This window comes from Phalacrocorax carbo, chromosome Z, assembly GCF_963921805.1.
Source record: "Phalacrocorax carbo chromosome Z, bPhaCar2.1, whole genome shotgun sequence".
In the NCBI taxonomy this organism is placed as follows: Eukaryota; Metazoa; Chordata; class Aves; order Suliformes; family Phalacrocoracidae; genus Phalacrocorax; species Phalacrocorax carbo.
Window position 1 is genome coordinate 63,468,301 of NC_087548.1, and position 14,419 is coordinate 63,482,719.

At 38.3% G+C, this 14,419-nt stretch overlaps 1 protein-coding gene across 1 annotated transcript in view; it reads right to left on the reverse strand.

Annotated features, from left to right (window-relative positions):
- PGGT1B (protein geranylgeranyltransferase type I subunit beta) overlaps nt 1-14,419 on the reverse strand; it is a 39,386-nt gene that overhangs the window by 20,251 nt on the left and 4,716 nt on the right. Inside the window, 2 exon segments of the mRNA XM_064439636.1 lie at nt 5,189-5,256; nt 13,527-13,645. Of these exon segments, the coding sequence (XP_064295706.1) occupies nt 5,189-5,256; nt 13,527-13,645 (187 nt within the window).

The window sequence follows — 14,419 nt, forward strand, 5'->3', positions numbered from 1 at the left end:
TAAATAACACCAGCCACCCCAGAAAAATTGTATCAATCACTACAATACCCGGACAATGTACAAATTCTACCTGTACTTCCTTCCCACACAAACATTTCCACATGTAGAGGTAGCACACTGCTTTTCCAGATACAGGGTTTCAGCAACACCAGATCTGTAGAAAATTTTGCAAGTCTGGTAGTTCTAACCAAGAGCACAAACTATGCTTGTATGATGCATATAAAGCAAACAATAGTGTCTGCTGCCTGTAACATACAATCATGAACTTCACAGCTAAATTAGTACTGCCATCTGCTTCTGCCCTTGAATGTCAAACAAGTATTTAGGTACAAGTAATACAGAAAAAACTGTCAGGATACATGATTTTGAAACATCATTATGTGGGGAATCAGGGAGATGGTCTCAGCATTCAAGAACAGCTGCCCATCGTCACGTGGCAAGTAATTAAATTTCCTACACAATAAATTTGTGTACTGCTAGATATCTTGATAAGTGATTACTAAAAAAGCCAGTAAAAGTGACAGAAGGTCCGACATACTAGTATGCAGCCAATGCCTTGAGAACATTTGGGTTAGGGCCAAAAATTCCAACAAATATGGCCAATATTTCAGTAAAATTAAACACAGAAGTATCAGTATCGAATATGAGATCATGCAGAAATTACTACAAGGCATACGCACAGAGGCCAACAAGATGCTTCATATGTGTAATTACTGTATGTTTTTAGAAGCTTTTCAGAGACTAACAGATCTTTGGTCACCACATGTAGTTTAAAAAAAATAAATAAAACAAATACGCTTATTCTGCAGAAGAACAACAACATATTCTGTACACTAATTGTTAAAATTTTAAGTGTACTGGAATTCACTTTATCTTCTAGGTTCCATGTAATTATTTCAGGCTCATTGTGATACTACTTACCAAATTTTATGTTGTACCTACACACACCAGTGTATGCTTCACACATTAATGCAACAAAACACCTGAGCCCAAGTAACAGGATGTCTTTGAGGGGACAACAATCAGAATAATTGGACATTTTAGAAATAGGAAAAAAAAAAAAGATAATGCCTAAGAAAACACTGCTTTTTTGCATAAAATTGAGAATTCATAAAATTTGTAGAAACTGGCCCTTGACATTTTGATATTGCAAAATAGGACTGGAATGGCTTCTCCAAGTTCAAAAGATTATAGTAAGTCTCGAAAGTTTGACACCTCTAAAATTTGCATGGCTGGGAGGAAGTATTGCTAGATTGCCTCTACTATGAAAGACAAAGTAATTCAGACATTGTGTAGAAATTTGTCCCAAATTTATGAAATCCACTCTAGACAGAGGACTTGATTTTTAACTGGCATCTTCAGGCTTGGTAAAAAGAAGTTCCTTTGTAAGTTCTGTATTATGAACAAAGCCTACTTTTAGCAGACCGTAACTATTTCTGCCTCATAGACTAAAACAGCAGCAGCAACCAAGCAAACTGTCAGCATAAACACAAAAAACCCACTGCTGCCACCACCTCAAACTGTGATCTTCATGGGCCAGGGACACAGAGATAAACAGAACAAAGTTATTTTAAGAATGGCAGAAGTTACATCTCAAAAACTAGGAACAAGAAAGCTGTTAAACTGTGGGTGAATCATCAAACACTTAGACTAAGCAACCAGAAGAAATACACTTAATCCCGTAAGTTATGTCTACGTGAAGGCGTAATGCAACAGGAGTGGGTCTGGAGGTCAGAACAGGAGGTGCTGTGGCACTGGTGCCCACACCACATGCATTTCACAGTTTGTGCCAGCTGTAGTCTGGGTCCATGGACCAACAGCCTGCTAATGGAGAAGCTCATTTGCAGTACACCTTCTGGTTCAGTTTCATTTAAAAGGACCCCAGTTTGTGTGTTTTGCTCTTTTGGAGCAAGCACATTAATCTGCTTTCATGAAGTACTCTCTAATGATCTGCACTAATACACTGCTGCAGACATACTCTGTGAAGACAGCAATGGGGATATGGCCAGGTCCTGTTCTCTCTCTACACTTTGCCTTTTGTGATAATTGCAGTTTGTAGGTCACACAGGAAGCAGATTTAACTTGGATTTTAGTAATGGAGGAAACCATTTCTCCTCTACGAGTGTTACCATCATGGTCTCCACAATCTGAGCCTTCCTTAGAAGACATAACACTTAAAGATGCAAGGTGAGTGGAAGCTTTCAAACATTTAAATCTGGCTCAGTGATGTGATAATGTTCCCTACCACATTATCCAGAACAGTTATTTAAACATAACTTATGGTGACCAACAATTCCTGTTGACCGCTGCAGAGAGGGCTAAGAAACTGCTGCAAAAGCATGGGCAAGATCTCTCCAAACACTAATAAAGAAAGCTAATAAACACACTCTTACACAGGCAGAGTTCCACTTTCAAAAACTTTCTTCTTATACCTGGCATCAGTGTTACAAACACGGATTGTTTCAGTCTTAAGAAAATACAATGTCATGTTGGGAATACAAAACAGATCTTTTTTCCCTAAGCCAAAGCGTATGTCATTTACTGCAATCTTACAGAAAAGTTCCAGGTATTGGCTTTCAATCCAGCCTCCAAAACTGATTTGTAACACTTTAAAGAGATTGAAAAGACCTAGGTCTATCTGAAACTCTAAGGAAACTGTTTACCCCTAAACTAAAAAGCTAAATTAAACGTCAATAACACCAAGTCACAGAGACTAAAAAACCTGAAGCCATTTCAGAAAATAACTGTTATCTAATTTCAGACGATTCATGTTTAAATGCAGCAATAGATGTGGGTTTGCTTTACTTTTGCTACAGTCCCAGATAGCTGCACAGGCGCTACCATCAACCACTGAAATGAAACAGCAAAAAAATCCCAAAGCAAAAACAAGTGAGCTATCCTGGTAACATTTAGTAAAGTTGGAAATTCTAACATATCCCTTGCTTTTTTCTATTATTTTGAAGCATCCCTAGGGACAGAAGAGATTTGGCTACCTCCAGTATGGCACTTTCCCAGAGTTCAAGAATGAAATCACTGTGGTGGCATGTAACAGTAACTGTCAATGCAATTCCAAAGAAGTTACAGGCTTTTTCAAAAGTTATTTTTCAAGATGCGGATTTAATAGAACATTTTTAAATTATTAAGAAAAATAACACGATCTTAAACATAATTCAAAGTCATCGCAGCAGATTTCCAAATCTTTCTTTTTCTGAGTTACTGCAGAACATTTTTGGGCAACATTGCTGGAAATACTTTAAAACTTTGTATGCCAATAAATCAAGCAGATCTGATCCCTCTAATGCAGATGCAGTGAAAAAGGTATTGCAATGCTTGAATGAAAAGCACATCCATCTGCAAACAGTTTTCTAGAGATAATGACCTTGTAGCTAATTTCCACAGGTTACACGACTCCATCCCTTTGTCCCTTCTGTAGATTGGCTAACAGATTGCAAGACACTGATGTGCCGCAACACATTTCCTGAAAAAAAGAGTATTTAAATATGAAGCATGTACTACTGGAAGTTGAGAGTTAAATTAAAACACCAGAAGGTGTTGGGAAGGGATAATGATGCTTTGCCAACCTTACGGTCTTTTTTGTCTTCAGGGGCCTTTCCAAGATCCCAGAACTATATCCAGAATTCGCAGTTGAAGCTTTATACACTGGGGAGGATTTGAAAAAGGTTTCCAAAAGCATGCACTGATTTAATGTACCACATCACATGGCACTGACCCAAACCTTTGAGGAAATGTGACTGATATATTTTTACTATCTGTTTGGTAAAATTGTGTCTTTATTCATTTTATAATGCTGTTATGCCACAATAATAGCATGACAACCTCAGCTTCTTTAGGTCACTGTTATCAAAGACAATCATCTTCTTTCTGTGTAAAACCAGTCTTTTTTTTTTTCCACACAAAATGATGAAATTATAGGAATTATATGAAATTGCCTACTGTTTTGTCTTTAAACTTTAACAATGTATCCCAGTAAGTCTCTACTACACATCCCAGATTTCACTGCAGACACCATCTGTAGTGCAGAACAGGATAAATACCAACGTAAACCAAGAGACAAATTACCTCACCTGTCACATGCTGCTGTAGCACCCAGTATAGGGCTGTATCTCTTCACAATTATTTTACCCTTGTAAAGTGCATGCTCTGAGTATTACTGTTATGAGTACTTGGCTGACTTGCTATGCAAAGATGTATATGCAGTTATTAACCCATTCCCACAAATTATTAAGAAGCATAAATTTATGCTGTTAAGGATAAATAAGGCCAAACCAGGCTGCTGTGCTACCTTTGTACTCAAGTCAGTTGAAGTGTTTTCATAGTCAGCTAGAGTCATTAGTGTATCAGATGTCCATCCTTGCTTTCAAGTTCAGATCCCAAGATTCATTCATTCATTCATATTTAAAATCTTGCTATCTGTCCACTACAAAAAAATCAAATACTTCGTGATTATTTAGTGCCCCTCTAGGTTTTTCATCCACTCTTTACTGAGATTTGACTCTTCACTGTCAAGCACAGGATAGAACTCCTGTACCACTTCCACAGTCCTTCATTCACACTGGCCTCTACTTCCCTCTTCCAGCTGTATCAGGCAGGCCTTCCCATCAGACTTTTAGCAGCCTCTGCTAACCTCCCTTCTCTCTTTTATTAAGGGCACTTTCTTTTTGTATACATATTTAACTCTTTCGAACCTCAGTTCTGTGGGCTTCAAAGCATCCTCTCTTACTGTCACGACAAACTGGGATGAGCAGAGTCTTGCCTACGTTTGAGTGGATACCAGGCGCAATCAAATATGCATGTTTCATCACAGGAAGAGGAATACTGAAGAACAGCATGTGCTGCACTACTTAATACGGAGCTATTCTCTACCAGGTGGTAGTTCTTGAGTTCGATAGGTTTCCCTACTTCAGTAACAGATCAGAGAAGGGGGGGAGTGCTCTGAGACAAGACAATCTGTATGTCAGTTTCTTCATCGCTCTGGAAACTCAAGCAGTACCATTTTAGTACGTTTCTTATGCATGTTTGTTTAAAGCTCTGCAAACATTTCAGTGTATTAACTGTGCAAAAATCCCTGCCTTCCAGATATTCCATAATTATTGTTAATATTATAAAAAACACACAAGATCATTTATTGCCCAACTGAAAGTATTTCACACACACACACTTAACTGACCTTGGAGGGATTGAATGGCATCCCTAAATATGAAGAGCCTCTGAATCCACACCGATTCAAGTTTGATCCTGAAAAAGATTTAAAAAAATACTCAACTAACTTGCTTTGCTGAAACACTCATTATAAACCATAATTGTCTATTCAAGATCAAGATCTGTTAGTTCAACACTGTTCACAGTATTACTAGAGTTTACATGTGTCATTTAGCCTGTTAATCTCAAAAAACCCAAACAAAACCACAAGCAAACTTGATCCTGCCATAGTAACAGATGTTTTTTGATTGGTGGAAATATAGTATTCATATCAGCACAGAATTCTCTCCCATGCTCACCAATTTAAAAAAAACAAACAAAAAAAAGGCTTTCTCCCCTGGAAAAGTGCCCAGAGTTGTTAAATATTTTTCCTCTCTGGATTTCTGCGTGGTAATACCGTCTGTTCCCAATCAGAACTGTTTTAAGATACTTTGCAATATATACAAGGACAAACAAACTGTTTGCAGTTTTAAGCTAGTACTGATCTAACTCAATACTGTCAGAGTGAAACTGTTAAAATTATGTGGAAGGCAAATTTTTAATTGGAGTCATCTTTCTCTCACCCAAAACACAGACACAAGAACACTGTAGCTATCAAACATTTCTGCTAGTGATTCAGTATAATTTGTTTTAAATGTGCCACAGTACCTGAGCGTGCAGCATACAGAAGTGTGCACCACACACTGTCTAGAGCGAAGCACATATTTGCAGGGCTCAAATCTACTTCTACATGGCAAAAACTCTATTACTTTACTCCACAACCTCTCAAAGTAAAAGCCTAATGAGTGCAATAGTTCAACAACATTTGGGTGTTCTTAAATTCTCCCCCCGCCTTTTTTTTTCCAGCTCTTCAGCCTTTAATCTAAAAATCCTCATGGAGATTAGGGAAAATTGCACCAGACTAAGAAAAAAAAAAAGTTATAAAGCTGAAAGTCCTAAAAAACCAGCACTGTGCAATGCGGTCTACCAGTTACGGTGTCATTAGCTTCTAATTTCAAATGCATTCTGCATATATGCAACATTTAAACTAGAACCTTTTATGAGTCTAAGTACTTCAACATGGTTGAAGTATGCAAGTTTCTCCACCAGGCAAGTCCTTGGACCTAATTTATGTGGAGTGAACTATTATTTAACAGAAAAAAAAAAAAGAAAACCAGCTGCAATCTCCCCTTCCTCCACCTTTCAATCAAAAGTACTTTGTAATTATTCTGCAGGTGTAATGAAGGTCATTTCAGCCTGCACTAAAAATTGGTATGCTACAGTCACACCCACAAAGACAAAACAGAAAGAGTATCTGTATCTGTAGACAAAAAATGTTTAACATATTTTGTTATAATCTAAATCTCTGCAGAGAACATTTGTTAGCTCCTGAAGTCAAAGACTTGCATTTCATGTTGCAACAGGTTCTGGAAAACACAATAAATCTTAGTCTTAAGGACGAATCTAAGGCCCTGAAGGACGCGCCCAAAAAGTATCACAATTTGAAAAATGACACACTGTGAATGATCAGTAAGAGAATTAGAATTCTTACTTCTTCAATACCAGATTTTCTAGGTGACATTGTGGAAAAAAAAATCACCATTCACTTGCCCCATTTTTAGTAAAAACGAATCTGTGTCTTAAGTGCTTAAGTAAACTACAAAATTCACTTTGAAATGGCACTAATGTGGAAGCTCTTCATCCAGAAAACAGTTGCTAGCCTACTAGCACACAGCTGTTCTGGCCTGTTGCAAGTGAAACCGTGCCACAATTAGGACAGCTCTGCAGTCAAACAGAACTCAACTGTTATTTGCGAGATGGAAGGATCCATCCCAGAAAGACTGAGCCCCCCCAGTGGCATTCTAGATGGTAGCTTATAATTCATTATCAAGGCAGAAATGGCAGTATGAAACCCAAGTGCAGTGTGCTGTTAGTAGGTCACTTTGACTGACGTCTGACTTGACTGCTACTGTGAGAGAGATTAAAAACAAAGTACTTCAATGAAAATCAGGATCTTTAGCTGTTCAATTTTCATGTAATATTTTTAAACTTTTCTTGTACTATCAAACTGCTACCAACTAAAAACCAGCACTGGCAATTTTAAAATGCTGAATTTTTAACTGTATTGCTATCATTAATTTAAAACCTATTTTGACTCTTTAAGTCTGTGACTTCTGATCTCCCATCCTAGAGTTTACACACTGGTTACTCGGAGAAACAGAATAATAGCAAGGCTCTTCAATGCCCTTCTTAATTCTGCACCATCTTTAAAGGGAATTTTATCCCCTCCTCCAAACAAAAAAACCCTTTGTAACAGATGCTTCCTAGACCTTCAGCATTACAAGTGAATTGATAAACTTCTAGTTACAACTCTTGAATTAAGGAAACAGAATGCTGAGCTGACACAGGAGGTGCTAAAACAGGAAGTGAAAACAGCTCATTTCTAACCAGATGACTCTGACACATTGACGTCACATCTCAAATTAGTTTTTAGCTTCCTGTGAACATACGAGTTCAAAACCAAATGGGAACCAAAGGGGAATTACAGAAAAAGCACTGTCTTTCAATTTGTGCATACCACCTCACCTTTCGTGAAGGTGGTTTTACTATTTTATTGCAAAGTACTTGCACTTCCTATCTTATGTAATAGTTTAGTAGTGCTAACCAAACTCTTGCCTACTTTCCTGGACCACAAATAGCCTGTCAGAATCAGAAGCAGAGTTAGAAATCAAACATATCCTATCCCAATTAGAAGGATATGATCATAGTTTACGTCCCATGTAAAAAACCGGGGCAGTGACCAGTTCGGCTCCAGCACAGTCCACTGAAGCATCAAGTATAATTGCAGTTATGAAATGGTACCACCTAGTGTTCACTTTCAGAGTTACACATATTTAACCACTTCCTGAAAGAGCTTAAGACAGAGCGAAAAGTAATAAATGTTTCACTGCTTGACTACTGCAAGCTGAATGAAACACACCTGGAAAAACTTTTCACATTTCACAACAGAACTAAAGAAAATCGACCTTCTTCCCAAAACAAAAGACTCCACACCTAAACCAAGAGCTGAGACCCTCCCATGAAGAAAACCACCAGGAAGTCCTTCAGACATGTAACAGAGCTCCAAATGATGACCACAGATGTTTTATCCTGGGAGCTCTTTTGTTGCAGACAGGACATTTTTGTTATTTATCTCTTATGATTTGTCTTGCATGGGAAGACTGGTAACTTTTACCACTACTTATTCCCATTCAGGTACATGTACATTCCTCTGTTCCAAGGCTTTTCTCATTTTGCTAAATACAGAAGAAAGCTCACATGCATCATTATAATATTGATACTAAAAAAAAAAATCACAGCTTTAACATAGGCTGACACAGTCAGTGCATCCAGATAAAGGTAAGCATAAGCAATTCTTACTGAACTAGGGCTAAAAAATAATTATTCTTACGGATCAAAGCACTAGAATATGGCATAAAATGCAAAGTTGCATTCTCTAAAATGGAAGTCCATTATACATCCAGATAAACACTTCAAATGTAGTCATTAAAGAAGATTACATTGAAGGAAAATTCATATTTCTGCTCAAGAAATCCATGATCAGAAAGCTCACATGTAACAATGATCCGAAAATCATTCAATGACATTTTATCAATTTTTTCAGTACTGACACACAAGTGAAGAAGAAAGCAGCATCACTACAAATCTAAAGCATCCAGCTGTCAAGCAGTACAATTTTCTTCCCTCTCCCGTACTGGGCTGGCACCAGTACTCCCATCCAACACAGTTCAGCAACACCAACACAAAGCTAACCTTCTGACATAAAGAAACGCATGCTCTTCTGCCACTTCAACAAGCTAAACCAGCTCTCAAGCAGGGTCAGGCAAGTGCCAATGTTGCTATGGGGGAGGATGGTAAATGAATACAGCCAAAGAATGTGCCCCCACTGTCTGTAGATTACTTGAGTACCCAGCTCTGGATTCACACTCTTTCAAAAGTGCTACACTGTTTCTCAATGTGACCTGCAGGAAACTGGGATAAATCTTTTGCTAAGAGTTGCAGTTTAAGATAGTTTAAATAAATTTGAAATTCTGTCTAGGAGCTGCTTTATGACAGGAAAACCAGTAAAACTCTGACATGACAATAATCCTAGGAACAAGCAGTTGAAACAGGGTCTTTTGTCAAACCCCTTTTCCAATTTCACTAACGCTTTAAAAAGTATGTCTCAGTCTAAATACACATAACTTCTGATAAGGCTTGTAAAAGAACACCACCCTCCCCAAAAATGAAAAAAGTTTTTTTTTTTCAAGAGTTCAGCTTCTTTCTAAAAGAAACACAGTGAGGTCTTACAGCAGTGAACATACAAACAAAACAAAAACATTTATTAGCATTGCACCTAAGCAGAGCATTTACTAATAGCAAAGAAAAAGTAACAATGGCCAAAATCTACAGAATACAATACAGAAAATATTATTTTGCAAGAGTTATAGAAGACAGGGGCCCTTTAAATAAGCAGAAGTCAGCAATGGGACCAAGCATTCAGATAAGGATGGTAGGCTTCTGTGTCAGGGTCAGCTTCTGTATGTGACATACCAATTCTACTTAGGAGGGAATGGCATTGTGTCAGCCTCTAAAATACTTGAGCTGAGATCATGGTACCTAAAAGACATTATTTGTTTGAATCACAGTTACAATGAACACACAGAAGAATACAACCTATCCTGACAGACCTTAATTTTTAGCTTCCTTTAGTGCATTTCAATTAGGCTCACAAAGTATATATTTGCTTTCTTACCCAGCGAGCTCAAGATCTCAGCACTTTGCATTCATGAGCATAGTATCACATAAAAAATCCGAAGGCTACAAACCTCTAAACTGAAGCTTTCATTACCCATCAGACATATCACATACCAGTAAATACAAACATGCTATCTAAAACTATCGCAGTATATTGTAAGACTCTATCAAGGAAGTATTCTAAAATCAAATATTGAATTTTCTAGCAAGTTGCGTAATGCCCTGCTATGGTGGGTTGACCCTGACCAGCAGCTAAGCACCCACACAACTACTCACTCACTTCACCCTCCCACGGGAAGGTGAGAAAACAGAGAGGAGAGAAGACTCACAGATTGAGACACAGACAGCATGATAGGTGAAGAAAAAGCTGTGGGCACAAGCGAAGCAAAGGAGGAATTCACTCACACTTCCCATTGGCCAGCCAGGTGTTTAGCCACTTCCTGGAAAGCCGGGCGTAAGGGTTACTCAGGAAGGCAAACGCCAGAATCACAGACATCACCCCCTTTCCCTGAGCTTTTACTGCAGAACATGGTGTCAGATGGTATGGAGTATCCCTCCGGTCAGTCAGGGTCAGCTGTCCTGGCTGTGTCTCCTGGCTCTATCTGCTGGGGGAGAAGGGATGCAGAGGGGGAAAAAGAGACAGCCCTGATGCTGAGCAGGCACTGCTCAGCGATAGCTAAAACCCTGGTGTGTTACCAACACTGTTTTAGTAATAAACCCGAAACACAGCAGTATATGGGCTACTACAGAAAAATTGAATTCTATCCCAGGCAGTACACCTACTGTAATAGTTATTAATAAAAATAAACAGATACTAAGTTTGCAAAGCATCAACTGTTCTGTCTACCATCCATTGGAAAGATGACTGTAAGGTAGCAGTAGTTCTCAAAATAATTTTATTTGGCACCTTAAAAAAGTGCTTTAAATAAAAATTAACTGAAGTGCTATGGAACCTTTGGAGGGACAAACAAAAACAGCGGAGAAATTTATTTTTCTAATAAGAACTACAGGAGTTCTCCTTTTGCTCATTTTAGTTTAATCAGTCATTTATTTAACCAGTGACGTGATCAAAAACAACCCCAAGATTCTGTAAAAATATATTCCAATTTGAACTGTAGTTTTAAATAGGTTTTCAGTCCCAGAGCCAAAATTAATGACGACTTATATCAAGCACAATACAGTTACTTAGGTTAAGAATCTTACTGCAATTCTTCCTTCCAGAAACTACATCATAAAACAGGGTTATAATTTAAATGTTTAAAAAACAATTTTCCATTGAAAGAGGGATTCATCAGCAGGAATGTAAAAAAAGCTGTAATAGAATGTTTCTTCAAGAGCAAAGGGTTTGGTTTTTTTTTTAACCTGGAAGAATTCTGATGCATCAAGCTAGCAACCTCTCTCTTTAATGAGCGATACATAAGCATTTTGAAACCAAAGGTTCACTGCTGCAGCCTACCACAGTTTAGCTACTTCTTCAAACAGGCCGGGAGAGGGAGTCAGAGCTCTACTGCTGGGAGGCTTCCAATTAATGAAGGTTGCACACACCCAGGACTAAAAAAACCACAAAGTCTATACATTTTATTGAAAGTAGACATTACAAGAGGGTATACATTCCCTTCTGCATTTTTAGTCATCGAATACCCAACTTGCTGCTGTTGGTATCATTTACATTTTGCATCCTCTATTGTCCGTTAAATGAAGTAAAAACAGAATAAAAATAACGCTGAAGTTTTAGGTATTAAGTGACCAGATAGAGTAGCTGTCGTGCTTTAGCATTATTATCAAAAACATAAAAGCACAAGAAGAATAGAGTTTTACAATGTGATATGAAAATACGGAATAGGAGGGAAGTTGTTCTTCTGCTGGAGAGATTTATCACTTTAAAGCACAGAATGCACTGCCAAAAGTGCCCTCCCCAAAACTACTCTCCTGTAGTTTTATGATATGATGATAGCTAGAAGAAGAAGGAGCACATCTCAGCTGTGCCCTGGGCTGTTAGCCTCCACATCCACAAGCTAAGATTTACACTGCCCTTCCCAGAAGGCTCTTGACAATGGGACTATTCCAAACACTGGCTAGGTAGAACTGCCCTCTGCCTCTCCTCCCCTGAGAATTACTACATACTATCAAAGAAAAACAAATTAAAAAATGCCTATTCTATTCTCTTGGAAACTTCACTCTTCTTCCAGAATATTCTCCTGAAGACTGGGATAAAGATCAGAAAGCGAGCAACTCCTAAAAACAAAGCATGTACAGCCTGCAAAATTTTTTTAATGCTAAGGCAGAGGAACCTTCTCATGATTAAAAATGCTGTGGGAGTAATTATGTGACCCAAACCCCTAATCTTCTCTAATCAGTCCTGGAATACAACACAAGAAAACACGAATCTATTAGAGCTAATGCCTGGGGTGGATCTGATGGTTTTTAAGTCTCCAGAATAAGAAAAAGGATCTTTTTATTACTGTAAAAATCAAGCATCAGCACTCTTGACTTCCATATGCTTACTTCATAGAAATGCTTTTATTCATAAAACTGCTTTTAGGGAAGAGACCTGATTTGTAGTATATAATCAGACTACATATTATAAGGAAACACACAATTTTCTTTCTGCAACCGTCCAACATACGAAGTACATGTTCATGAGTTTACAGACAGGCACCTGGAATTACCCTTTCTCAAGAGACCTGCCTGGAGCTAACCCCACACCAAGACTTAACAAACCAGCACCTCCTGTCATAAAGCAGAACTGCCTTGCCCACATCTCCCTCCCTTCCACAATCTCTACTGCTATTAGTCATTCACCTGTGCTGCCATGGAAAAAACTGCCAATACCACCTAGCCCACACAAACGGCACCTCCCTGACTTCTGTCAAGTCACTTGGAAAGGGACACTTCATGTGTGCTCCCTCCGCGGCTTGAATCTGCTGCGCACCTTCCAAGCTGAGGACACTGGGATGCAGCAACAGCATTACTGCTTCTAAAAAACTTAGGTAAATTTAGCCTTCACAGATCTAAGGAACAGATTTTTCATTTTAAAGCAGGAACTGTGTTTATCCCTTTTGCTTCTTAACCTTAGACCTGCGATTTTCCAAAAGCTGTTCCAACTAACCACACCTGTGCTCAGAGCTCCTGGCATAGTTACGATTAGTGGAAGTCGATATGAGGACTATTAGACTTGTAATATTTCTGTAACATATGCATTTCTTTTAGAACCAGGTGATACATGCCTCTGAGATGCTTAAAGGTGTAATTTCGTTACTATTCTATACTGTCTTATCTTCAAATTAATTTCATAGCTTCAACCTGTATACATAAAAAAGCCAAAAAGTAATTGCTTCTTCTAGCTTTATTACTTTAGAGGAATCTATTTCTAGGATTTGGTTGACTTTTCTATCTGAAATTATCAGGACAGCACTTCAGGAACATCAGCCTAGCATTTTATAAAAACCAAGAGCCATCCACTATTCCCCAGGTGAAAAGCATAAGTAAAGATGTTAATATCAATAAAAAAAAACTAAAAACTCACTCACTGTCTTCTGTGGGAAGGACCTGCAGGGAATAAATCCATTCTATTATATCATCTTTGTTCACCACATCTAAGGAATCCAACATATCCAGACCAGAGAGTGCGAAAAATGCAATTGTCAACCTAAAAGAAAAAGATAAGACTTACACTTCCCACCATAAATATCATGGGGAAATTAACAAACGGTTGGAGAAACAGAAATATCTATGAATTCTCAGCCTTTGACAGGGGTGCAACACACAGATCCTAGCTCAGAAAGAATGACATTTATCTATGGAACAAAACTATGTCCTTTGTACCATAAACATTTCTCCATCTTAACAAGGCTTTTCATATAAAGCAACCCTCCTTTTATATAGTAATGATACACCAACTCAGACGTTAACCTAAGGGCCTGCTTACCTGAGAAAAAAACACTACAAAGCAAATTAGGTTATTAACATATGAAGCACTAGTTCTCTGTGATGAATTCTTACATGAATAATCCCCTAAATATGCAGTAAGTGCAAGGTAACCCTGAACTGCAGTAAACTGTCTCTCACTGTGTCCCAAACCCAATTATGGATGCTTACAAGGTAGGCATCAAACAGCAAGGCTTCCTTTGTAAGCAATCAGTGTATAAATAGGCACACCAGATGAATTACCATCGAGAGACACTTATTTCTTGTCCTTTGGTGTGAAGGAACCTAGATGACTAACTTAATTACACATCTAAAATTAAGGACGTCAAATCCAAGTATCCAATACAGGAGTGCCGTATGCTGAATGCCTTTCTTGCCCGTGGCTCGTCTCCTTCCATAAATGTGTGCCACCATACCTGTTAACCAACACCTTCTTTGAGGGTTTTGTTTTTACATCAAACCATTGCAGTTCCCTAGCTCACAGCATGACCCTCAA